The sequence below is a fragment of the Salvelinus alpinus genome, chromosome 12, assembly GCF_045679555.1.
Source record: "Salvelinus alpinus chromosome 12, SLU_Salpinus.1, whole genome shotgun sequence".
In the NCBI taxonomy this organism is placed as follows: domain Eukaryota; kingdom Metazoa; phylum Chordata; class Actinopteri; order Salmoniformes; family Salmonidae; genus Salvelinus; species Salvelinus alpinus.
This window is the reverse complement of record NC_092097.1, coordinates 38,108,626-38,135,521: the sequence shown is the minus strand read 5'-3', so window position 1 is coordinate 38,135,521 and position 26,896 is coordinate 38,108,626. Positions and strand designations below refer to the sequence as shown.

The 26,896-nt window shown below is 44.3% G+C and overlaps 1 protein-coding gene across 11 annotated transcripts in view; it reads left to right on the top strand.

Moving 5' to 3' along the window:
- Positions 1-26,896, top strand: part of LOC139536109 (calcium-dependent secretion activator 1-like) — a 163,912-nt gene that overhangs the window by 80,699 nt on the left and 56,317 nt on the right. For all 11 annotated transcript variants that reach the window (XM_071336280.1, XM_071336279.1, XM_071336278.1 and 8 more), the window contains exons 4-6: positions 8,819-8,899; positions 11,315-11,548; positions 15,767-15,888. In XM_071336280.1, the coding sequence (XP_071192381.1) occupies positions 8,819-8,899; positions 11,315-11,548; positions 15,767-15,888 (437 nt within the window). The remainder of the gene's footprint in view (positions 1-8,818; positions 8,900-11,314; positions 11,549-15,766; positions 15,889-26,896) is intronic.

Sequence of the window (26,896 nt, the reverse complement as noted above, 5' to 3'; positions counted from 1 at the left end):
TTATGGTTCCACTCTTTTCAGTGTTAAAATAACACATTGCTTATCATAAAGCAGGACACCAATCAAAAGGAAACTGTAGAAATGATAATGGACCTACATTCATACAGTTTCTTGACTGTGTCCAGCTCACTAATAAATCGCCCAAATTAAAGTAGACAGTCAGGGAGCATCATAAATGGCAAAAAACGATGGATAGGGGACGATTTCTTAAAATTTTTGACAATGAGGAAATACAATACATTTTCAATGCGGCCTTACGGACCTCATTGACAACCGAACACTGCCCTAGTGCTAATCACAGCAGTGATTAGGCTGGGCTGATTATTTATATATATATATATTTTTTACCTTTATTTAACTAGGCAAGCCAGTTAAGAACACATTCTTATTTACAATGACGGACTAGGAACAGTGGGTTAACTGCCTTGTTCAGGGGCAGAACGACAGATTTTTTACCTTGTCCGCTCGAGTATTCGATCTAACAACCTTTCGGTTACTGGCCCAACGTTCTAACCACTAGGCTACCTGCCGCCCCTGGATGGAGATTGTGGGGCTGTGTAGGGGCTCCATGAGGGGTGTCAGATTGCCCCTTCATTAACGTGTCCCAGGGCACCACCCCATTGTGTTGCAGACCAGACCACCTCTGTGACTGACACTCTCAGAGGGGTGATAAGGGGGAAATGAAGGTCACCTGCGTTTGTCATCTTTGCCTCCAACAACAATCTCACACACAACCCCCCCCCAAAACCACTCACTGCCCATATAACTGATCTACCATACGTCACTGTTCTGTCAATGAGATACAGTTCTTACAGCCTTCAAAACTACTAACAACATCAGCACCTGCAATTTATCCAGTAGATTCACTCACTTCTAAGGTTTATCGAAATAAACACATTAAAGAAAAATACCCTTGGATTTTTCATTGTGCTCGTGTTCAGTTAATCTAAATTGGATGTCTTCATTTCTGGATGTCTAGACTAGCAGACAGACATGACCAAGTCCTTGTGTTGTCAGGATGCAGTCAGACAAAGACAGCTATCTACACAAGCTGCTCTGCTGCTGGCATTTCCAGGGAGGCGTGACCCCCTCTCCATCCCTCTGTGACTGTGACAGTTCTGCTTGGATTGCACAGTTCAGCACAGCACACTCAGATGGACAGGCAGCAGCAGCCAGCGTCAGGGAAAACACTTAATTCAACCACTCGAACACACACACACACACACACACACACACACACTCACACTCACACTCACACTCACACTCACACTCACACTCACACTCACGGCTCTGCACTGCCTGGGTGAATCCTGGGTAAATTCCATGAAGCCAGTCTGAGAAATGTATTTAATCCTAATAGGCAGTGTGTGTGACGCTCTGAAAGGCTGAAGCCCTGACAGTGCAAAGGCAGAGCAGAACTTCTGGTGGCAAAATTCTGATTATGTGGTCTACTAACCAGGAACTCTGTGAATTCATCCCAAATGACACCCTATTCCCTATAATTCACTACTTTCCAATAGGCCCTTGTTGAGGGAATTGGGTGCCATTTGGAATGTAGTCTGTGAAAAACAGCAGGCAGGGTGGGTGGCTGCACAATGGCCCAAACACACACTACTGTACTGTACACACTGACATCTTAGCAGCTCATGCCAATATTTTCTATCTATATGGAGAAGGAATACAGACTGTAATACTGGTAAGAGGATGCATTAACAAAACACAATCATATTAAACATCAGACATCCATAGTATAGCCAATACTTGAACTGAATGCAGAATCCCAATTATTCTAGTTATTGCTTCTTCTTTACTGGCGTTAGGATTGTGGGGATCTTATAAACGAGATGGCCAGACCTCATCCAGAGAGTAGCTGTATTTTCCCTTTTCAATCTGAGGAGAGGACTGCTTCATGCTGTTTCCTTGATTATTTAAGTGAGATTCATCAGTGTACTTCAAGCTGTCTCCCCCTTTTCTCTCTCTCTCTCCCTCCTATTGCTCTCTTTCCCCATACACTCTCTCTACCTCTGTATCTCCCCCCTTTCTCTTTTCCCCCCTTCTCTTTCTTGGTCCTTCTCTCCATCTCTCTCTCCCCCTTCTCGTTCTCTCTCTCCAGCCCAACCCCCTTCCTTCACTCCATCTCAGTTCAGCAGCTTTTCTCTTAAAGCCCCCCTCCCTTCCACAGTGGTAGCAGCTCATTCTCTCTTTAAGGGGATTGCTGGAAGGAGCAGGGAATCAATACAGTAAAGCCTCAGAGACGCACTAGGCCTGTTAATGTAGTAGGAATAGGTGAAATACGGGACAGAGTCCAGAGGAGAGGAGATGAGGGGAGAGGAAGGGAGAGAGGAAGTGGGGAAGGGAGGAAATTGCAGATGAGAGAAGAAGTCAACACTAGCCATGTCTCTGCAGCAGGGGCTTCTAGACCCCCTACCAGACATCACATCAGTAGGCCCACTCAGCAGGGGCGGCCATGCTGGAGCTTCTCCTGCCTGGATGGATGATTTGCTCTCAGATGGGGTCAGAGACACACCAAACAACCCTTATTCTCTAACATCCATGATGGAAAATCACTCACAATGCGCTACATATCAAAGGTGCTATCTAGAACCTAAACGGGTTCTTCGGCTGTCCTCATAGAATAACCATTTGAAGAACCCTTTTTGGTTCCAAGTAGAACCAGTTTAGGTTCCATGTAGAACCCTTTCAACAGAGGGCTGTACATGGAACCCAAAAGGTTTGTACCTAGAACCAGAATGGTTCTCCTATGGGGACAGCCGAAGAACCCTTTTGGAAGCCTTTTTTCTAAGAGTGTGGCGTGCCTGTAATTCTACAGTAGAAAGAACATATGAAAGTCCACTATAGACCTATAAATCCCCATAACTCTACAGTCAATATACTACAACATAATAGCCCTATCCTCTATTGCTCTGTCCTCCACCTCTTCCGCTTAACATGCAATACTTTCCACCATGTGCAAGACCAAGCCAGTCCCATTTATACTAACATGTTTTAGGGCTTTATTTTGCCTCTGTCTGTAAGGTCCCTGTCTGCAGGGTGTGTGCTGTGGGCTCAGTAAGGCGGACGGACAGACTGACACAGTCAGGGTCATCACAGCGGGTGGCAGTGAGTCACAGCATTAATGTTGCTGAAAGATGAACAATGCTGCTTTTGCCAGAGAGAGAGAGAGAGAGAGAGAGAGAGAGAGGGAGAAATGCAGAAAGAGAGAGAGAGAGACCAATCCCTCAGCCCTCTCCACTCCTTTCTTTGCCTGTGTCAGCTAATATAAAGTATATGTCTTCATTCATTATTGATGTAAGGGAGCCTGTGAATTCCTCTGCTTTTCATTACTCTGGGGCAGAAAACTAGGCAAACAGATGCCAGGCTTCTCTCTCTGTCCTCCTTCAGATGGCTTTTATCGATCTAACCAGAACCAACCCATGATAGCTCCCACACAGGAACCCTGTATATAGCCCCGCCATTGTTATTTACTGCTGCTCTTTAGTTATTTGTTTTTCTTATCTCCTACTTTTGTTGGGGGGGGTTTTCTTAAAACTGCGTTGTTGGTTAAGGGCTTGTAAGTAAGCATTTCACACTAACGTCTACACCTGTTGTATTCGGCACATGTAACAAATAACATTTGATTTGATTTGAAATAGCGACTTCAACATTATTCTAAACGCCAAGGTCATCTCTAGGTGACTGCTCTTGAAGTCAGATGTCTCTTACAGACTAATGTAGATTTTCTTTCTGAATCACTGTGTTTGTTATTGATTGAGTTTGTGCAGGTCTTAGTCACCTCAGGAATGAAAACTTACAGAACCCTCTCGTTAACTACAATCCCTTATTTACTTAACATGGCCAAGGTGACTGTTCTGGTGGTCTCTATGGCCACGACAGCAGAGTTTTACTCAAGTTGTTGAAAAATCGTTTTTTTTTGATAATAGAAATAGAATCTAGAATTGATTAGATTAAGATTATATTTCAATGCTTTTTATTCTGTCTATGATGTCAGTCAGTACAAAGTAGTCTAACAGCTGCAGTAACAAAGAGATGGTTTATTCATAGAATTACGGACCCATTGACTAGAATGGGAATTTTCTATTCTAGCAATTCCATTTCTATTGGTTTTAGTCACTGTTTAAGTTTAAGACAATGCCACGCCTTTGTCACCACCACCAGTGTCCATTAGGGCCTTGGATGCCTGGGTCACGCGATCAGGTTGTTGTGAGCCTGCCTGAGGTCATGCTTGAGTGATTCAGTTAGCCCCTGGCCTCTGTAATTGAAATCTAGTTACACTACAACATTCCCCTCTCCTGCGGTTGCACACACACACATACGAAGGCGTGCATGCAGGCACATACACGCATAAACACACACGCACAAACATACACACACACAAACAAACACACACACACTAGTTCTTCTCTTGTGGTTACATGCAGACATTTCCCTCCCTTCACTCTAGAGCGGTAACATTACAGAGCTGTGGTTTGCCACAACACAACCGCTCAGCAGCATCACACACCATGACAACCCACCATGGTAACAGTAACATGACATTGCCATTAGGCCACCTGTTTTGTCAACAGGGCTCTTTTAGCCTATTTGTCTTCACAGAAAGAGGAAGGTCCACCTCTATGCCCTCTGCACATGTTCTCTGTAAGTGGAGTGCAGGCAGCAGTTTGTAGTAGCCATCAGCACTCCCTGTACATCACTAGACAGTTGCTCTCTGGAGCGCGATAGCTGCTCCATGTTGATGTGCATCAGCGCTGGGGGCACCAGTACAGAGGTGGTGTAGCGGTGGTGTTCCGGTCCAGCTTCGTGGCAGTACCGTGGAGCCCTTGAAGTGTGTGTGTGTGCATGACTATGTGTGAGTGGGCGGGTGAAGGCACACTGCATGTGTGACAGGACTGGAAGTGACTGCTCTACAGGGCCAACCTGGCTAAGACATCACGTTGCTGCTACTCTGTGTGGGCAGGCTGTGGGCGGGCTGGAGGGTAGACATGTCACAATGCTAGTTGCAGGGAGTGTGGCTCTCCATTATAGTGATTTAAAGACTTACTTGCATATGTACCGTATGTACACACAAAAACATGCACGCACGCACACACACACACACACACAGACACACACAACACACACACGCACACACTGTTTAGGCACATGTGCTCTATATTCATATTTATGAATGACTCTCTCAACCTACAAAGGAAAGTAGAACAAACAAAATAACTCTCAAGGACTTATTTTTATCAGTCAAGTCGACACAGGATACATCAGGATAGAGGTCATTCCCGTTTCTATTCAGTCAATTCAGGAAGTCAATTAACATTTTGACTCAACTGAAATGGAATTCTCCACAGCCCTCGTGTACAGTAGACCTACATGCAGTCTTAGTACTTATTTACACATGAATCCAACGACTGATCGTGCTAACCTCTCTGCTACCGCACGGCAAGCGGTAACGAAGCCCCAAGTCTAGGTCCAAGAGGCTTCTAAACAGCTTCTACCCCAAGCCATAAGACTCCTGAACATCTAATCAAATGGCTACCCAGACTATTTGCATTGTCCCCCCCCCACCCGTCTTTTACGCCACTGCTACTCTGTTATTATCTATAGTCACACTTATGCATAGTCACTTTAATAACTCTACCTACATGTACATATTACCTCAATTACCTCGACTAACCAGTGCTCCCGCACATTGACTCTGTACCAGTACCCCCTGCATATAGCCTACACATTGACTCTGTATATAGCTGTATATAGCCCTGTATATAGCCTCCACATTGACTCTGTGCCGGTACCCCCTGTATATTTTATCTTTATTTAATTAGGCAAGTCAGTTAAGAACAAATCCTTATTTTCAATGACGGCATAGGAACAGTGGGTTAACTGCCTTGTTCAGGGGCAGAATGACAGATTTTTACCTTGTCGGGCTCGGGGATTCGATCTTGCTACCTTTCAGTTACTAGTCCAACGCTCTAACCACTAGGCTACCTGCCGCCACATTGACTCTGTACACTGTACCGGTATCCCCTGTATATAGCCTCCACGTTGACTCTGTACCAGTACCCCCTGTATATAGCCTCCACGTTGATTCTGTACCGGTACCCCCTGTATATAGCCTCCACATTGACTCTGTACCGGTACCCCCTGTATATATCCTCCACATTGACTCTGTACTGGTACCCCCTGTATATAGTACTGGTACACCCTGTATATAGCCTCCACATTGACTCTGTACTGGTGCCCCCTGTATATAGTACTGGTACCCCCTGTATATATCCTCCACATTGACTCTGTACTGGTACCCCCTATATATAGTACTGGTACCCCCTGTATATTGCCTCCCCATTGACTCTGTACTGGTGCCCCCTGTATATAGTACTGGTACCCCCTGTATATAGCCTCCACATTGACTCTGTACTGGTGCCCCCTGTATATAGTACTGGTACCCCCTGTATATAGCCTCCACATTGACTCTGTACTGGTGCCCCCTGTATATATCCTCCACATTGACTCTGTACTGGTGCCCCCTGTATATAGTACTGGTGCCCCCTGTATATATCCTCCACATTGACTCTGTACTGGTGCCCCCTGTATAGAGTACTGGTGCCCCCTGTATATAGCCTCCACATTGACTCTGTACCAGTACCCCCTGTATATAGCCTCCACGTTGATTCTGTACCGGTACCCCCTGTATATAGCCTCCACATTGACTCTGTACCGGTACCCCCTGTATATATCCTCCACATTGACTCTGTACTGGTACCCCCTGTATATAGTACTGGTACCCCCTGTATATAGCCTCCACATTGACTCTGTACTGGTGCCCCCTGTATATAGTACTGGTACCCCCTGTATATATCCTCCACATTGACTCTGTACTGGTACCCCCTATATATAGTACTGGTACTCTCTGTATATTGCCTCCCCATTGACTCTGTACTGGTGCCCCCTGTATATAGTACTGGTACCCCCTGTATATAGCCTCCACATTGACTCTGTACTGGTGCCCCCTGTATATATCCTCCACATTGACTCTGTACTGGTGCCCCCTGTGTATAGTACTGGTGCCCCCTGTATATATCCTCCACATTGACTCTGTACTGGTGCCCCCTGTATAGAGTACTGGTGCCCCCTGTATATAGCCTCCACATTGACTCTGTACTGGTACCCCCTGTATATAGTACTGGTACCCCCTGTATATATCCTCCACATTGACTCTGTACTGGTGCCCCCTGTATATATTACTGGTACCCCCTGTATATAGCCTCCACATTGACTCTGTACTGGTGCCCCCTGTATATATCCTCCACATTGACTCTGTACTGGTGCCCCCTGTATATATCCTCCACATTGACTCTGTACTGGTGCCCCCTGTATATAGTACTGGTACCCCCTGTATATATCCTCCACATTGACTCTGTACTGGTGCCCCCTGTATATAGTACTGGTGCCCCCTGTATATAGCCTCCACATTGACTCTGTACTGGTACCCCCTGTATATAGTACTGGTACCCCCTGTATATAGCTTCCACATTGACTCTGTACTGGTACCCCCTGTATATTGTTCTGGTACCCCCTGTATATAGCCTCCACATTGACTCTGTACTGGTACCCCCTGTATATAGCCTCCACATTGAGTTCTGTACTGGTACCCTCTGTATATAGCCTCCACATTGACTCTGTACTGGTAACCCCTGTATATAGCCTCCACATTGACTCTGTACTGGTACCCCCTGTATATAGCCTCCACATTGTACTGGTACCCCCTGTACCCCCTCTCTGGATGAGGTCTGGCCATCTCGTGTATAAGATCCCCACAATGCACATTTGTGGCCTGCTGGAGGTCATTTTGCAGTGCTCTGGCAGTGCTCCTCCTTGCACAAAGGCAGAGGTAGCGGTCCTGCTGCTGGGTTGTTGCCCTCCTACGGCCTCCTCCACGTCTCCTGATGTACTGGCCTGTCTCCTGGTAGTGCCTCCATGCTCTGGACACTACGCTGACAGACACAGCAAACCTTCTTGCCACAGCTCGCATTGATGTGCCATCCTGGATGAGCTGCACTACCTGAGCCACTTGTGTGGGTTGTAGACTCCGTCTCATGCTACCACTAGAGTGAAAGCACCGCCAGCATTCAAAAGTGACCAAAACATCAGCCAGGAAGCATAGGAACTGAGAGGTGGTCTGTGGTCACCACCTGCAGAACCACTCCTTTATTGGGGGTGTCTTGCTAATTGCCTATAATTTCCACCTTTTGTCTATTCCATTTGCACAACAGCTTATGAAATTTATTGTCAATCAGTGTTGCTTCCTAAGTGAACAGTTTGATTTCACAGAAGTGTGATTGACTTGGAGTTACATTGTGTAGTTTAAGTGTTCCCTTTATTTTTTTGAGTAGTGTATTATAGATCTTGAATACAGAAACACGTAGGACCTGATCCTAGATCAGTACCTCTACCCTGAGACACTTTATGAATACAGATTCTAGTCTTATTCCATGTAGAATCATAATGGATATTGTATAAATTATTACCATGTGGTGATGGGTGAGGTAATGCCTATAGGCTTACATAGCTCCAAGGTCATGGATATCCAAAACCACACCTGGGAACCAGTGAGACCATCACAGGCTGATTCATCTCTCGTTGGCCCGTTTTCCCGGAGAAGGCACAGTTGGGGTCAAAACGTTGCTTGATTAAACCAACACTTGAGAGCATAATGATTCTCTCTAATCAAGTTCCTGGGACAAGTTTATTTTTAAGTATGTGCGCACAACACTTCTTCCTGTCTCTTCTGTGTTTGACCCTACTCTAGTTGGACAACCTGGACGAGCAGGCTGCTCAGATCAGACGGGAGCTGGATGGACGCCTGCAGATGGCCGATCAGATTGCCAGGGTGAGTCTGATAGCCTACAGACATATGATCTTAATTTGAGCCAGTTTGCTGCAACAGGAAATGTAAATTATTATGTGGATTATAATGAATGGATATTTTTGTAGGGATTGATAAAAATCTTCTTCAGGGAAAATCAAGTTTGAAATTTCAAAGTGGAAATTAAACTTCAGAAGCCTTTTTAACCTGTCCATCCCCGGAACCCCCCCCACATTCCACTGAAAAGGCAGCGCGCGAAATTCAAAAAATATTTTTTTGAAATATTTAACATTCACACATTAACAAGTCCAATACAGCAAATGAAAGATAAACATCTTGTGAATCCAGCCAACATGTCCGATTCTTAAAATGTTTTACAGCGAAAACACCACGTATATTTATGTTAGCTCACCACCAAATACAAAAAAGCACAGACATTTCTTTCACAGCACAGGTAGCTTGCACAAAACCCCCAAATAGAGATAGAATTAGTCACTAACCAAGAAACAACTTCATCAGATGACAGTCTTATAACATGTTATACAATAAATCTATGTTTTGTTCGAAAAATGTGCATATTTCAGGTATAAATCATAGTTTTACATTGCAGCTACAATCACAAATATCACCAAAGCAGCTAGAATAACTACAGAGAGCAACGTGAAATACCTAAATACTCATCATAAAACATTTATGAAAAATACATGGTGTACAGCACATGAAAGACAAACATCTTGTGAATCCAGCCAATATTTCAGATTTTTTAAGTGTTTTACAGCGAAAACACAATATAGCATTATATTAGCTTACTACAATAGCCAACCACACAACCGCATTCATTCACCGCAAAGGTAGCGATCGCAAAAAACCAGCAAAAGATATACATTTATTCACTAACCTTGATAAACTTCATCAGATGACAGTCCTATAACATTGTGTTACACAATACATATATGTTTTGTTCGAAAATGTGCATATTTAGCGGTACAAATCGTGGTTTTACAATGTGAATAGTAGCCAAACTGCACAAAATTATCCGGATATATTTCTGACACTCACCTAATCTAATCAAAGAACTCATCATAAACTTTACTAAAAAATACATGTTGTACAGCAAATGAAAGATACACTAGTTCTTAATGCAATCGCCGTGTTAGAATTCTAAAAATAACTTTAGTACGACATACAGCTTACGTTATAGCGAGACAACGCCTGCAATGAGGGCGGAAAATAGTACTAAACATTTTCCACAGAAATACGAAATAACATCATAAATGGTTCCTACTTTTGCTGAGCTTCCATCAGAATGTTGTACAAGGAGTCCTTTGTCCAGAATAATCGTTGTTTGGTGTTAGAATGTCCTCTTCTCCTGTCGAATTAGCAACCAAAGCTAGCCAAGTGGCGCGAAGTTGTCCATCTTCACCAAACGCAGAGAACGGAAAACGCCAAATCTCCCGATAAACGTTCAATAATCTGATAAAACTATATTGAAAAAACATACTTTACGATGATATTATCACATGTATCAAATAAAATCAAAACGGGAGATATTAGCCGTCTATACCAAAAGCTTTTCAGAAGGCAATCCAGGGTTCCTTCCCGCGCCTTGCTGAACAAAGGAAATTTGGGGTCATGTCATTCCAAGAGCTCTTGTTCGATCTCAGATCAAGCTAGACACCCCATTCCACCTCTCACTGCCTCTTGACATCTAGTGGAAGGCGTATGAAGTGCATGTATATCCATAGATTTCAAGCAAATGAATAGGAAGGCCCTGGAACAGAGCCTCGATTTCAGATTTTTCACTTCCTGACAGGAAGTTTGCTGCAAAATGAGTTCTGTTTTACTCACAGATATAATTCAAACGGTTTTAGAAACTTGAGAGTGTTTTCTATCCAATAGTAATAATAATATGCATATTGTACGATCTAGAATAGAGTACGAGGCCGTTTAAATTGGGCACGATTTTTTCCCAAAGTGAAAACAGCGCCCCCCCTATCCCAAAGAAGTTTAATACACTCCAAGTAAAAAAAATCCTGCATTGCAGGAAAGTTCTCCTGCATCAGGGTGGTTGAAGTAAGATCCTACAGCTGTATACACACTGCAGTAGAACAACATCAACACACGGGTAACATTGTGCTGAGCTACATAAGAACCTCAGTTTGTAGGCTAAGAATCAAAATGGCTTCACTATGCGAGTTCCCTATTCTAGAAACAGCTTTACATCACGATGAATACTGTAGGCTACATACAGTATCTGTTCATCTATTGAATGACAAGCATTTACATTAGTGTTGACAATTTGGATCTATTTTATAAATAAAGTGTCTTTCATTTTCAGGATGACTAGTCAACATTGACACAAAAGCTGACTTGAAATCTAGTAAAAACACTTTTGTACAACAATTTTTGGTATGATTATTATTTTATTTTTTCCCAAAGGGTGGCAAGTTCCCCAAGTTTGTGTCAAAGGAGATGGAGCACATGTACATAGAGGAGCTAAAGGCATCGGTGAACCAGCTGATGGCCAACCTGGAGAGCATGCCGGTGTCCAAGGGAGGAGAGTTCAAACTGCAGAAGCTGAAGAAAGGACACAACACCTCCATCATGGATATGGGCCAGGAAGACGAGAACACACTGTCTAAGTCTGACGTGGTGCTCTCCTTCACTCTGGAAGTAGGTACCCTAATCCTGTCTAGCCCTACCCCTAGCCCTGACCATCACCCTAACCCATCAACAGTAACACTAACGCTAACCAAGTACAAGTCTGATGTAGCCCAAACACTGTCTAGGAAGGATAAAACCTCAGCATTTTGGCATTATGACAGAATATCCTAAATACAGTGTTACCATTCACCTGCCTCTGTCTTTATAAGCAGGATAAGTCATCAAAAACATGATCAACCTATTTATTTACAGTGTATCTGTGTTCTGTGGCAAGGAAAACACTTTCTATTGAGGTCTGTGGTGGTGGTAGTAGTGGTGGTGGTGGTGATGATGATGATATAGTAGATTTTTACCTCAGCTGGCCCTTTGATAAACTAGATCTGATTTGCACTTTCATTAGTCTATTGGTTATTTTAGAACATGGATACATTCCATGCCGAAGTCCCAGAGTGTTTGCGCTTATGCTTTAGTTTTCTTCTATCTAGACCAGGGCCCGTATTCACGTAGCATCTCTGAGTTGGGGTGCTGAATGATCTAGGATCAGGTTCTCCCTCTTATTAGTTATGATTTGAAATGCAAAACTGATCCGCGATCCTACACTGAGACGCTTGTGAATATATACCCAGTATAGATTGCAAACAGGTTGCCCTCCAGCCATAAAGAAAGAGAAGAAAAAATAGATGAACAAAGAAGGAGTGAAATAACAGATCACAAGGCATACCTAGGTAATGTAGTGAAATAAAATAATACCTCCTTTTTTACATTTCATAGCAAACTTCATAATAACTCATTATAGTAACTCTGGTTAAGCTGAACAATCTAAGAAAATACGATATACTCAGAAGAGCTATTTCTGTTCCCGTAGCTCCTTAAGGAGAAGGAAGTTCTAGCACTGGCAGCAGGATTGGTGGGTCCCCTGCGGGACGGTTGAGCTAACATAGGCTAATGGGATTAGCATGAGGTTGTAAGTAACAAGAACATTTCCCAGGGCATAGACATATCTGATATTTACAGTAGCTATTACAGTGAAATAATACCAAGCTATTGTTTGAAGAGAGTGCACAGTTTTGAACATGAGACGTTATTAATAAACAAATCAGGCACATTTAGGCAGTCTTGATACAACATTTTTAACAGAAATGCAATGGTTCATTGGATCAGTCTAAAACTTTGCAAATACACTGCTGCCATCTAGTGGCCAACATCTAAATAGCATCTGGGTTGGAATAATACATTTTGGCCTTTCCCTTGCATTTCAAAGATGGTACAAATAAAATACAAAAAAACTGTTGGTTTTTTCTTTGTATTTTCTTTTACCAGATCTAATGTGTTATATTTTCCTACATTCCTTTAACATTTCCACAAAGTTCAAAGTGTTTCCTTTCAAATGGTACCAAGAATATGCATATCCTTGCTTCAGGGCCTGAGCTGCAGGCAGTTAGATTTGGGTATGTCATTTTAGACAAAAAATTGAAAAAAAGGGGCCGATCCTTAACACCACTCCCTCCCCAGCCTGGTCTCAGACATGTAACATAGTAAATGTAAATCTGGAACACTCAAATTAGTATATGTTACGTTTGGTACGTTACATAAGACAGAAGGATGCTAAAGTCAAAAATGAAAGTAGGGTGGTGGTCGGGGTGGATGGGTAGGTGCATAACGTGAACGTCTAGCAACCCAAAGGTTGCGTGTTCGAATCTCATCACCTAGCCACCTAGCTCACGTTAGCCACAACAAATTGCAATTGCAAACATCCACAAATGAATACATACCATACGAAATGTAGCATATCATACTAATTAGTGTGTCTCGGATTTATATTTACTATGTTACTTCTACCCCCCGAGTCCAGGTTACCCTCCCAGCAGTTGATTGTAGTGTAGTGTAGAGAAGAGGATTATGGTGCTAGAACTGAAAGTACTGCTTTATAGATTGGAGAGGCTGGCCTGATTTGTAGCTTCTGTGATGGGGTTTTTGCTCCCCATTTGTCTTTCCCATTTTAATCATCATGAATTCTAGTTTGCTTGAGTAGGTCTCAGTGTTATCATCTTTCTCTCAGTTGGGGTGTAGGGCACCTTGATAATGGCTGGACCGGAATCAGTGGAATGGTATCAAATACATCACACACATGATTTCAATGTGTTTGTTGCCATTCTGTTCGCTCCGTTCCAGCCATTATTATGAGCCGTCCACCCCTCAGCACCCTCCATTGGTTTAAGATACTTTAAGATATACTGTAAATGCTGTTGACCAATAGAGCTAAGGGTGATAATGAGTTTTAAAGTAATGAATGTTAATGGGGTTTTTAGGAGGTTATACTGTATGCATTTACCTACAGTGGGGAGAACAAGTATTTGATACACTGCCGATTTTGCAGGTTTTCCTACTTACAAAGCATGTAGAGGTCTGTAATTTTTATCATAGGTACACTTCAACTGTGAGAGACGGAATTTAAAACAAAAATCCAGAAAATCACATTGTATGATTTTTAAGTAATTAATTCGCATTTTATTGCATGACATAAGATATTTGATACATCAGAAAAGCAGAACTTAATATTTGGTACAGAAACCTTTGTTTGCAATTACAGAGATCATACGTTTCCTGTAGTTCTTGACCAGGTTTGCACACACTGCAGCAGGGATTTTGGCCTACTCCTCCATACAGACCTTCTCCAGATCCTTCAGGTTTCGGGGCTGTCGCTGGGCAATACGGACTTTCAGCTCCCTCCAAAGATTTTCTATTGGGTTCAGGTCTGGAGACTGGCTAGGCCACTCCAGGACCTTGAGATGCTTCTTACGGAGCCACTCCTTAGTTGCCCTGGCTGTGTGTTTCGGGTCGTTGTCATGCTGGAAGACTCAGCCACGACCTATCTTCAATGCTCTTACTGAGGGAAGGAGATTGTTGGCCAAGATCTCGCGATGCATGGCCCCATCCATCCTCCCCTCAATACGGTGCAGTCATCCTGTCCCCTTTGCAGAAAAGCATCCCCAAAGAATGATGTTTCCACCTCCAAGCTTCACGGTTAGGATGGTGTTCTTGGGGTTGTACTAATCCTTCTTCTTCCTCCAAACACGGCGAGTGGAGTTTAGACCAAAAAGCTCTATTAATGTCTCATCAGACCACATGACCTTCTCCAATTCCTCCTCTGGATCATCCAGATGGTCATTGGCAAACTTCAGACGGGCCTGGACATGCGCTGGCTTGAGCAGGGGGACCTTGCGTGCGCTGCAGGATTTTAATCCATGACGGCGTAGTGTGTTACTAATGGTTTTCTTTGAGACTGTGGTCCCAGCTCTCTTCAGGTCATTAACCAGGTCCTGCCGTGTAGTTCTGGGCTGATCCCTCACCTTCCTCATGATCATTGATGCCCCACGAGGTGAGATCTTGCATGGAGCCCCAGACCGAGGGTGATTGACCGTCATCTTGAACTTCTTCCATTTTCTAATAATTGCGCCAACAGTTGTTGCCTTCTCACCAAGCTGCTTACCTATTGTCCTGTAGCCCATCCCAGCCTTGTGCAGGTCTACAATTTTATCCCTGATGTCCTTACACAGCTCTCTGGTCTTGGCCATTGTGGAGAGGTTGGAGTCTGTTTGATTGAGTGGGTGGACAGGTGTCTTTTATACAGGTAACGAGTTCAAACAGGTGCAGTTAATACAGGTAATGAGTGGAGAACAGGAGGGCTTCTTAAAGAAAAACTAACAGGTCTGTGAGAGCCGGAATTCTTACTGGTTGGTAGGTGATCAAATACTTATGTCATGCAATAAAATGCGAATTAATTACTTAAAAATCATACAATGTGATTTTCTGGATTTTTGTTTTAAATTCCGTCTCTCACAGTTGAAGTGTACCTATGATAAAAATTACAGACCTCTACATGCTTTGTAAGTAGGAAAACCTGCAAAATCGGCAGTGTATCAAATACTTGTTCTCCCCACTGTATGTGGGTTTCTGCCTTTGATCAACAAGGTCAAGGTGACTGTTGTAGTTGTGTAAAGGGCACCATAGACAGTTACGGGTCATGGTTCCTGGCTTTACAGGGTGCGTGCTGGGGCCCATTCAGGAATGTGCAGAGCGCTCAGATGTCCAGACCAGAACAGTATGGTTGTCTTTCATGTAGAATAGAGAGTAATGTTAGCTCTTTTTAATACATTTCTGCTACATTGTGAACCTTACTGAATACACCTGTGGTTTAACAACATGCTGTTTGTGTGTGCCCTTCAGGTGGTTATCATGGAGGTGGTGGGCCTGAAGTCTCTGGCTCCTAACAGGATTGTGTACTGCACCATGGAGGTTGAGGGAGGGGAGAAACTGCAGACAGACCAGGCCGAGGCCTCCAAGCCAACGTAATTCCCTACTATCTCTCTGTCTGTCTCGGTCTCTTTCTCACCTTTTTATTTATTTTATTTTATTTCACCTTTATTTAACCAGGTAGGCAAATTGAGAACACGTTCTCATTTACAATTGCGACCTGGCCAAGATAAAGCAAAGCAGTTCGACACATACAACAACACATAGTTACACATGGAGTAAAACAAACATACAGTCAATAATACAGTGAAAAATAAGTCTATATACAATGTGAGCAAGTGAGGTGAGATAAAGGAGGTGAAGGCAAACAAAATATATAAAATATATATATAAATAAATAAAAATATAAAAAAGGCCATGGTGGCGAAGGAAATACAATATAGCAAGTAAAAAAAACACTGGAATGGTTGGTTTGCAGTGGAAGAAAGTGTAAAGTAGAGATAGAAATAATGGGGTGCAAAGGAGCAAAATAAATAAATAAATACAGTAGGTAAAAAGGTAGTTGTTTGGGCTAAATTATAGATGGGCTATGTACAGGTGCAGTAATCTATGAGCTGCTCTGACAGCTGGTGCTTAAAGCTATTGAGGGAGATAAGTGTTTCCAGTTTCAGAGATTTTTGTAGTTCGTTCCAGTCATTGGCAGCAGAGAACTGGAAGGAGAGGCGGCCAAAGGAAGAATTGGTTTTGGGGGTGACCAGAGAGATATACCTGCTGGAGCGCGTGCTACAGGTAGGTGCTGCTATGGTGACCAGCGAGCTGAGTTAAGGGGGGACTTTACCTAGCAGGGTCTTGTAGATGACCTGGAGCCAGTGGGTTTGGCGACGAGTATGAAGCGAGGGCCATTCAACGAGAGTGTACAGGTCGCAGTGGTGGGTAGTATATGGGGCTTTGGTGACAAAACGGATGGCACTGTGATAGACTGCATCCAATTTATTGAGTAGGGTTTTGGAGGCTATTTTGTAAATGACATCACCGAAGTCGAGGATTGGTAGGATGGTCAGTTTTACAAGGGTATGTTTGGCAGCATGAGTGAAGGATGCTTTGTTGCGGAATAGGAAGCCAATTCTAGATTTAACTTTGGATTGGAGATGTTTGATGTGAGTCTGGAAGGAGAGTTTACAGTCTAACCAGACACCTAGGTATTTGTAGTTGTCCACATATTCTAAGTCAGAGCCGTCCAGAGTAGTGATGTTGGACAGGCGGGCAGGTGCAGGCAGCGATCGGTTGAAGAGCATGCATTTAGTTTTACTTGTATTTAAGAGCAATTGGAGGCCACGGAAGGAGAGCTGTACGGCATTGAAGCTCGCCTGGAGGGTTGTTAACACAGTGTCAAAAGAAGGGCCAGAAGTATACAGAATAGTGTCGTCTGCATAGAGGTGGATCAGAGAATCACCAGCAGCAAGAGCGACATCATTGATGTATACAGCGAAGAGAGTCGGTCCAAGAATTGAACCCTGTGGCACCCCCATAGAGACTGCCAGAGGCCCGGACAACAGACCCTCCGATTTGACACACTGAACTCGATCAGAGAAGTAGTTGGTGAACCAGGCGAGGCAATCATTAGAGAAACCAAGGCTGTCGAGTCTGACGATGAGGATGTGGTGATTGACAGAGTCAAAAGCCTTGGCCAGGTCAATGAATACGGCTGCACAGTACTGTTTCCTATCGATGGCGGTTAAGATATCGTTTATAGGTGGCCTCCCGGGTGGCGCAGTGGTCTAGGGCACTGCATCGCAGTGCTAACTGCGCCACCAGAGTCTCTGGGTTCGCGCCCAGGCTCTGTCGCAGCCGGCCGCGACCGGGAGGTCCGTGGGGCGACGCACAATTGGGCCAGCGTCGTCCGGGTTAGGGAGGGTTTGGCCGGTAGGGATATCCTTGTCTCATCGCGCTCCAGCGACTCCTGTGGCGGGCCGGGCGCAGTGCGCGCTAACAAAGGGGGCCAGGTACACGGTGTTTCCTCCGACACATTGGTGCGGCTGGCTTCCGGGTTGGAGGCGCGCTGTGTTAAGAAGCAGTGCGGCTTGGTTGGGTTGTGCTTCGGAGGACGCATGGCTTTCGACCTTCGTCTCTCCCGAGCCCGTACGGGAGTTGTAGCGATGAGACAAGATAGTAATTACTAGCGATTGGATACCACAAAAAGGGGGGAGAAAATGGGATAAAACATTTTTTTTAAATTTTTAAAAAAAAGATATCGTTTATGACCTTGAGCGTGGCTGAGGTGCACCCATGACCAGCTCTGAAACCAGATTGCATAGCGGAGAAGGTATGGTGGGATTCGAAATGGTCGGTAATCTGTTTGTTGACTTTAGAAAGGCAAGGTAGGATAGATATAGGTCTGTAGCTGTTAGGGTCAAGAGTGTCCCCCCCTTTGAAGAGGGGGATAACCGCAGCTGCTTTCCAATCTTTGGGAATCTCAGACGACACGAAAGAGAGGTTGAAAAGGCTAGTAATAGGGGTGGCAACAATTTCAGCAGATAGTTTTAGAAAGAAAGGGTCCAGATTATCTAGCTCGGCTGATTTGTAAGGGTCCAGATTTTGCAGCTCTTTCAGAACATCAGCTGACTGTATTTGGGAGAAAGAGAAATGGGGAAGGCTTGGGCGAGTAGCAGAGGGGAGGGCAGTGCTGTTGACCGGGGTAAGGGTAGCCAGGTGGAAAGCATGGCCAGCCGTAGAAAAATGCTTATTGAAATTCTCAATTATAGTGGATTTGTCGGTGGTGACAGTGTTTCCTATCTTCAGTGCAGTTGGAAGCTGGGAAGAGGTGTTCTTATTCTCCATGGACTTTACAGTGTCCCAGAACTTTTTTGAATTTGTGATGCAGGAAGCAAATTTCTGCTTGAAAAAGCTAGCCTTGGCTTTTCTAACTGCCTGTGTATATTGGTTTCTAGCTTCCCTGAAAAGTTGCATATCACGGGGGCAGTTCGATGCTAATGCAGAACGCCATAGGATGTTTTTCTGTTGGTTAAGGGCAGTCAGGTCAGGAGAGAACCAAGGGCTATATCTGTTCCTGGTTCTAAATTTCTTGAATGGGGCATGCTTATTCAAGATGGTGAGGAAGGCATTTTTTTTAAATATCCAGGCATCCTCTACTGACGGGATGAGATCAATATCCTTCCAGGATACCTCGGCCAGGTCGATTAGAAAGGCCTGCTCGCTGAAGTGTTTCAGGGAGCGTTTGACAGTGATGAGTGGAGGTCGTTTGACCGCTGACCCATTACGGATGCAGGCAATGAGGCAGTGATCGCTGAGATCTTGGTTGAAAACAGCAGAGGTGTATTTGGAGGGCAAGTTGGTTAGGATGATATCTATGAGGGTACCAGTGTTTACGGAATTGGGGTGGTACCTGGTAGGTTCATTGATAATTTGTGTGAGATTGAGGGCATCAAGCTTAGATTGTAGGATGGCTGGGGTGTTAAGCATGTTCCAATTTAGGTCGCCTAGCAGCACGAGCTCTGAAGATAGATGGGGGGCAATCAGTTCACATATGGTGTCCAGAGCACAGCTGGGGGCAGAGGGTGGTCTATAGCAGGCGGCAACGGTGAGAGACTTGTTTTTACAGAGGTGGATTTTTAAAAGTAGAAGTTCAAATTGTTTGGGAACAGACCTGGATAGTAAAACAGAACTCTGCAGGCAATCTTTGCAGTAGATTGCAACACCGCCCCCTTTGGCCGTTCTATCTTGTCTGAAAATCTTGTAGTTGGGGTTGAAAATGTCAGAATTTTTGGTGGTCTTTCTAAGCCAGGATTCAGACACGGCTAAAACATCCGGGTTGGCAGAGTGTGCTAAAGCAGTGAACAAAACAAACTTAGGGAGGAGGCTTCTAATGTTAACATGCATGAAACCAAGGCTATTACGGTTACAGAAGTCATCAAAAGAGAGTGCCTGGGGAATAGGAGTGGAGCTAGGTACTGCAGGGCCTGGATTCACCTCTACATCACCAGAGGAACAGAGGAGGAGTAGGATAAGGGTACGGCTAAAAGCTATGAGAATTTGGACGTCTAGAACAGAGAGTAAAAGGACGTTTCTGGGGGCGATAAAATAGCTTCAAGGAATAATGTACAGACAAAGGTATGGTAGGATGTGAATACAGTGGAGGTAAACCTAGGTATTGAGTGATGATGAGAGAGATATTGTCTCTAGAAACATCATTGAAACCAGGTGATGTCATCGCATATGTGGGTGGTGGAACTGAAAGGTTGGATATGGTATAGTGAGCAGGGCTAGAGGCTTTACAGTGAAATAAGCCAGTAAACACTAACCAGAACAGCAATAGACAAGGCATATTTACATTAAGGAGAGGCATGCTTAATCGAGTGATCAATAAGGGTCCAGTGAGTAGAGGTTGGTTGGGGTCACGGCGATCCAGACAGCTGGCCGGGTAGATGGCTATCGGTAGCAAAATAGCATAGGATGGAGGTCAATTATTTTTTTTTGACACCTCGTGCGTTTCCGTCGTTAGATTAGTGGGGTTCCGTGTGGAAGAGGGGATCAATCCAATTGGCAAAATAGATATAGTGACCCAAGAAAAAAAATTGTCCGATATACTTATTCACCTCAACCCTTAACCTGGCTTTGCTCAACATCCACTTACTCATGTATTCTCATGGTATCTGAATGCAGTCACCTTCTCTTCACACATTTATTTCTGAGTCAGCTGTTCAAGTTGTGAAAGAAGGCTCACAGTGTAATCTTCCATTTAGAACAGTCTGTCTCCATGGTAATTAGAGGGAGGTCCGATGATGAGTCAATCTCAGGTCATGAGCATACCAAAAAGGTTCTCCTTTGAACACCTCACATTGACCTACGGGTATAACCATATAGATACATACTGAAACTATATCTAAGGGTCCAACACCTTAAGTTGATTCATGTTCATCATGGTTACAGCCTTTCGTCATCCCTGCCTGAATGATGATGATGATGGAGGTGAATGTGTCGATCATGATCATGTCTCTTGTAACGAAGGACACAGTCTAACAGTACAGTGTGTCTATGAAGCCAGTCTTTCTCTCTTGTGATGTTTAGTGCGTGAGCTATTTCAGGGACTCATCATCCTGCTTCTTTCCTTCTCTGACACTGATTGCGCCAACAGACAAGGCAGCTCTGCTTCTAGCTCCTAAGCAACTTTACAGTATTACAGCTGGAAATAACTTTTGAATATCAGAGCGGTGGTAACTCACCATCATTACGACCAGGAATATGACTTTCCCCAATTGGATTCTTTGTTCATACCACCCAGGGCAATTTAACTTATTAAAGTAGACAAGCTCAGGGCGAGGATCTCCTTCCAGAGAGACACCAGGGACTGTAACATACTCTGTTTCACGGAATCATGGCTCTCTCGGCATATACTATCCCTGTCCATGGAGCCAACTGGGTTCTCATTTTATTCGCGCAAACAAGAATAAAGAACTCTCCGGGAAGAAAAAAGGTGGGGGTGAATGCTTCATGATTAACTACTCATGGTGTGATTGTGATAACATACAGAAACTCAAGTCCTTTTGTTCACCTGACCTAGAATACTTCACAATCAAATGCCGACCATATTACCTACCAAGAGAATTCTCTTCCGTTATAGTCAAGGCCGTGTCTATTCTCCCTCAACCCGATGCCAAATTTGAGGAAAGCGCTACCAAACTATCAACACATTGACTGTAGTACTCGCTTAGGAAAAGCACTAGATCACTGCTACTCGCCTTTTGGAAATGCCTACAAGTCCCTCCCCTGCCCTCCCTTCAGCAAATCAGATCACAACTCCATTTTGCTCCTCCCTTTTTATAGGCAGAAACTCAAACAGGAAGTACCCATTCAAAGGTCTATTCAATGCTGGTCTGACCAATCGGAATCCATGCTTCAAGATTGTTTTGAACACGCAAACTAGGATATGTTCCAGGTTGCCTCTGAGAATAACATTGATGCTTACACGGACACGGTGATTGAGTTCATCAGAAAGTGTATAGGGGATATTGTTCCCACGGTGACTGTTAAAACCTACCCAAACCATAAGCCGTGGATAGATGGCAGCATTTGCGCAAAACTGAAAATGTGAACCACCGCATTTAGCCTTGGCAAGGTGACTGGGAATATGGTGAATACAAACAGTGTAGTTATTCCCTCCGTAAGGCAATCAAACAGGTAAAACGTCAGTACAGAGGAAAAAGTGGAGTCGCAATTCAACGGCCCAGACAAGAGATGTATGTGGCAGGGTCTACTGACAATCACGGACTACAAAGGGAAAACCAGCCACCTCGCGGACACCGACGTCTTGCTCCCAGACAAGCTAAACATCATCTTCGCCGGCTGCCGGCCCTAGACGGCATCCCTCAGAGGATGTGCAGACCAGTTGGCTGGAGTGTTTACGGACATATTCAATCGCTCCCTATCCCAGTCTGCTGTCTCGACTTGCTTCCAGATGTCCACCATTGTTCCTGTACCCAAGAAAGCAAAGGTAACTGAACTAAATGTCTATCGCCCCGGAGCACTCACTTCTGTCATCAAGAAGTGCTTTGAGAAGATACTTTACCTGACACCCTAGACGATGCAATCGCCATCGCAATGCACACTGCCCTATCCGATCTGGACATGAGGATTACCTACGTCAGAATGCTGTTCATTGACTATAGCTCAGCCTTCAACACCATAGTACCCTCCAAGCTCATCATTAAGCTCGGGGCCCTGGGTCTGAACCCTGCCCTGTGCAACTGGGTCCTGGACTTCCTGACTGGCTGCCCCCAGGTGGTGAAGGACGGAAACACCACCACTACGTTGATCCTCAACACAGGGGCCCCACAAGGGTGCGTGCTCAGCCCCCTTCTGTACTCCTTGTTCACCCATGACTGGGTGGCCACGCATGCCTCCAACTCATCATCAAGTTTGCAGACAACAACAATAGTAGGGCTGATTACCAACAATCCCTATAGGGAGGTGGTGCCAGGAAAATAACCTCTCTCCCAACATCAACCAAACGAAGGAGCTGATCGTGGACTTCAGGAAACAGCAGAGGGAGCACGCCCCTATCCACATCGACCACAGTAGAGAAGGTGGAAAGCTTCAAGATCCTCGGCGTACACATCATTGACAATCTGAATTGGTCCACCCACACAGCCAGTGTGGTGAAGAAGGCACAACAGCGCCTCTTCAACCTCAAGAAGCTGAAGAAATTTGGCTTGGCCCCTAAGACCCTCAAACTTTTACAGATGCACAATTGAGAGCATCCTGTCGGGCTGTATCACCGCCTGGAATGGCAACTGCACCGCCCACAACCGCAGCGCTCTCCAGAGGGTGATACGGTCTGCCCAACACATCACCGGGGGCACACGTCCTGCCCTCTAGGACACCTACAGCACCCAATGTCACAGGAAGGCAAAAAAGATAATCAAGGACATCAACTACCCGAGCCACGGCCTGTTCACCCCGATATCACCCAGAAGGCGAGGTCCGTACAGGTGCATCAAAGCTGGGACCGAGAGACTGAAAAACAGCTTCTATCTGAAGGCCATCAGACTGTTACACAGTGCATTTCGCTACACCCACAATAAAATCTGCTAAATATGTGTATGTGACCAATACATTTGATTTGGGTGAGAGAGAGAATGGGGAGAGTGAGAGAGAGATGGAGAGAGAGAGATGAATGAAGGACAGACAAGGAAAGAAAAAGTGAAAGGTGACAGAGAAAGAGTTAGAGAAAGGGGAGAGGGGCAGAAACGGAAAGAATGAGGGGAGAGAGAAAATAGAGAGGTAGAGGAGGAAAGGTAGAGGAGAGAGTGAAAGAGAAAAGGAGAGAGGGGAGATGGAGGTAGAGAGAGGGGGAGATGGAGGTAGAGAAATGGGGAGATGGAAGGAGAGAGAGGGTAAGAGCAGCCTCTCTGTGTGTTCTTACTGTAGTGCAGCCAGGCAGGGAGAGACTGATTAGGACACAGCATCTCAATGGAGCAGGAAAGTCCCCATCCAGCACTCATGGAAATGACAAGCATCACGTGCTGCTAACTAGGTGTCTGCTTATCCATAACATACACCATCACACACACTGCACATACATACACACTGTACACACGCTGCCCACAAAAACTTAAACACACATACAGGATAACACAAGCATGCAGGTACCCATACACAAGCATGCATGCCCACGTATGCACACACACACATTGTTTGTACACTCAAAAAACTGAAAACATGCACACAACACGTACACACAGCTCATCTAATTCACCAGGGCGTCATGGGTGAGCCATACACAGCCACTGTTAATCTTAACAATCTGCAGTGACGTATACATACTGTACTTATGGGAAAACACTGACACAACCTTTGACTGGACAAGCTTCAACTACCCCCATTGTAATATACACGATGCAAGGTCAAATACAACACAATAATGAAATCCATTTGTGAAGACTGGAGAGTGATTGATAGGTGATGGGGTTGATATAGTACTGGGTAGAGGGACCAGCATAAGCACCAGTGACTGTTTCGTCCTTTGTATTGACATTAACTACTCCAAGCCACTCAACACAGATATGAATTAGACACTCATTTATATGCTGCACAGTAGGAGTATGGACCTTGGTGTTGCTGCTTCCATCGGCAAGGTCCCCATCATGTTCTTCTAATGGCCTCTGTAGCCTACCACACACACAATGCTGCAGCTGCCTCCAAACACACACACGCTCATAGAACTCCCTCTTTGTCCAGTCACCTTACACAAACTGTACCCCTATCTGTTGTAAGAGAATTCCAAACCCCTTGGACAGGATGAGACACGTACAGATGTAGGATCTTAATTTGATCACCCTGTTGCAGGAGATTTTAAACTTGTAATACATTTGAGGTTTAAAAAGTCTTCTGAAGTTTGTAATTTCCAATAAGAAATTTCAGTCTTGATTTCCCCTACAAATGTCCATTAATTATAATCCACATAATAGTTAATTTCCTTTTGCTGCAGAATAATTTCTGTTGTAGCGAACTGTCTCAAATTAAGATCCTGCATCTGAATCCTGACTGATCTAGGATCTGCTGTCATTTTGTTGAACGATATTTCTGCTTCTTGAAGATATTACAGTACTACTCTCATTCTTATTGATTATATCCATATCTATATTCTGCCCTTGAGTTGCGTTCCCATGCAAAACTAGACAGATAGCTAACAACTAAGTCTTCAATAAAACTCCCAAGGCTTGACTTTTCTTGAATGAATATATTGAAAACGTTTATGTTGTGAAACTGCAAAATACAGAAAATAATATACTTTAGTATTCAATTCAAATGGACATATTGTAGCTGTACATTATACCTTTCAAGTTGAAGTGGCATGAAAATACAAAGCAGGTGCCAAGGTACCATGCATCTGGCATGACGGCAAACCATATAGCTAATTGTTACTCATATGGTAATTGCTTAACTCCTTTCATTACTCTAATAATGTACAACCATCTATGTAGAATAACAAAGCATATTACACTAGAAACAGTAACAAAACTACAGTATTGTATGTTTTACAATTCGTTTGCATGACGCACAAGCAAAGTAATACAGCTGACGGCATATATGAAAGGCAATTTGTGTGAGTAAATGCAACCAACATTGATATGTAAGCAATTCTATCAATAACAAGATTATCATCACTAGCTAAATGCTTGAATCGAACTTACAAACTAATATTTTCCGAGGCAGAAGCGTGACAAGAGAACTGCACTGAAAGACCTGCACCGTAGCGTTGTTTTTAGCTGCTTCTCAGTGTCTTTTCCGGTTTCCTTCTCTGCGTGTCTCTTCCTGTTATCCTTACAGTTTAAGTACCAGAAAGCTCCACTAGGGGGTGAATAACACCATGGAACACAATGAAAATCCATCTTAACCATTGTAATAAAATGATCTGTTACCTTCTAATAGGATTGCAGCACAATCTATATTCAATAAATTATCAATACAAGTATAAATATGGTGCCAATGTGAAACAGTTCCGTGTAAGATGAGACACCACTGGCACCCCTGGTGGTGCTGAGTAGTAGTGTCAGAGAGGAGCAGGAGGAGGAGGAGGAGAGAGTGACACTGTTGCTGTGTTCACGCACCGTTTCCTCTGTCCCCTTTCTGTGTCTCCATTTGTCACATCGTCACTCACAAATGCAGCTCACGTAGAGGGACACTCACAGCAGGAGGAAAACGGCACACACAGACGCTCTCACACACACACACACACACACACACACACACACACACACACACACACACACACACACACACACACACACACACACACACACACACACACACACACACACACACACACACACACACACACACACACACACACACACACACACACCACACAGCCTCAGACTGCTGGCTTTGCCTCCTTGATGATGATATCACGTGTCATCCCATCATGATTAAAGACACAATAACCCCTATGAACATATTAGTATATGTCTCTTTGTGAGTGTGCCTGTGTGTTTGTCTCTGTGTCGTGGTAGTGTTTCCTCAGGCTGGTAGTGCTCCCTGCGTGGTGCGGTCGGTGGCCTGTCTCCTTCTCAGTCTCAAATCAAATTGTATTTGTCACATGCGCCGAATACAACAGCTGTAGACCTTACAGTGAAATGCTTACTCACAAGCCCTTAACCAACAATGCAGTTTTAAGAAATATAAGAAGCTGTTTCGAAGCCTCTTGGACCTAGACTTGGCGCTCCGGTACCGCTCCATCTCTCCTCTGTAATAAATGAAATGTTGCTGCTGCACAGTGTGTGTGGGACTGGGACCAGACAATGCATTTCATATCACCTCCCTCTCCTCCCCGCAGCCAACTCTCCGCAAGTTCAGCCACGACAAAGAAAGTGTCAGCTGCTGTTCTCAGTCTGTCTCATAATTCAACAGTAAATTGCTAACTCAGAGTCAGACCTAGCTTTTTCTTTTCAACTTTGGTTTTCTAGTAGTTTATATCTAACCACCACTCACTCCTTCTGAGAGTGCAGGTATCGAGAGGATGAGAGAAAAAGAGATGCAGACAGAGAGAGAGATATACCTATTACCTATATTGGGTGACATACCAGT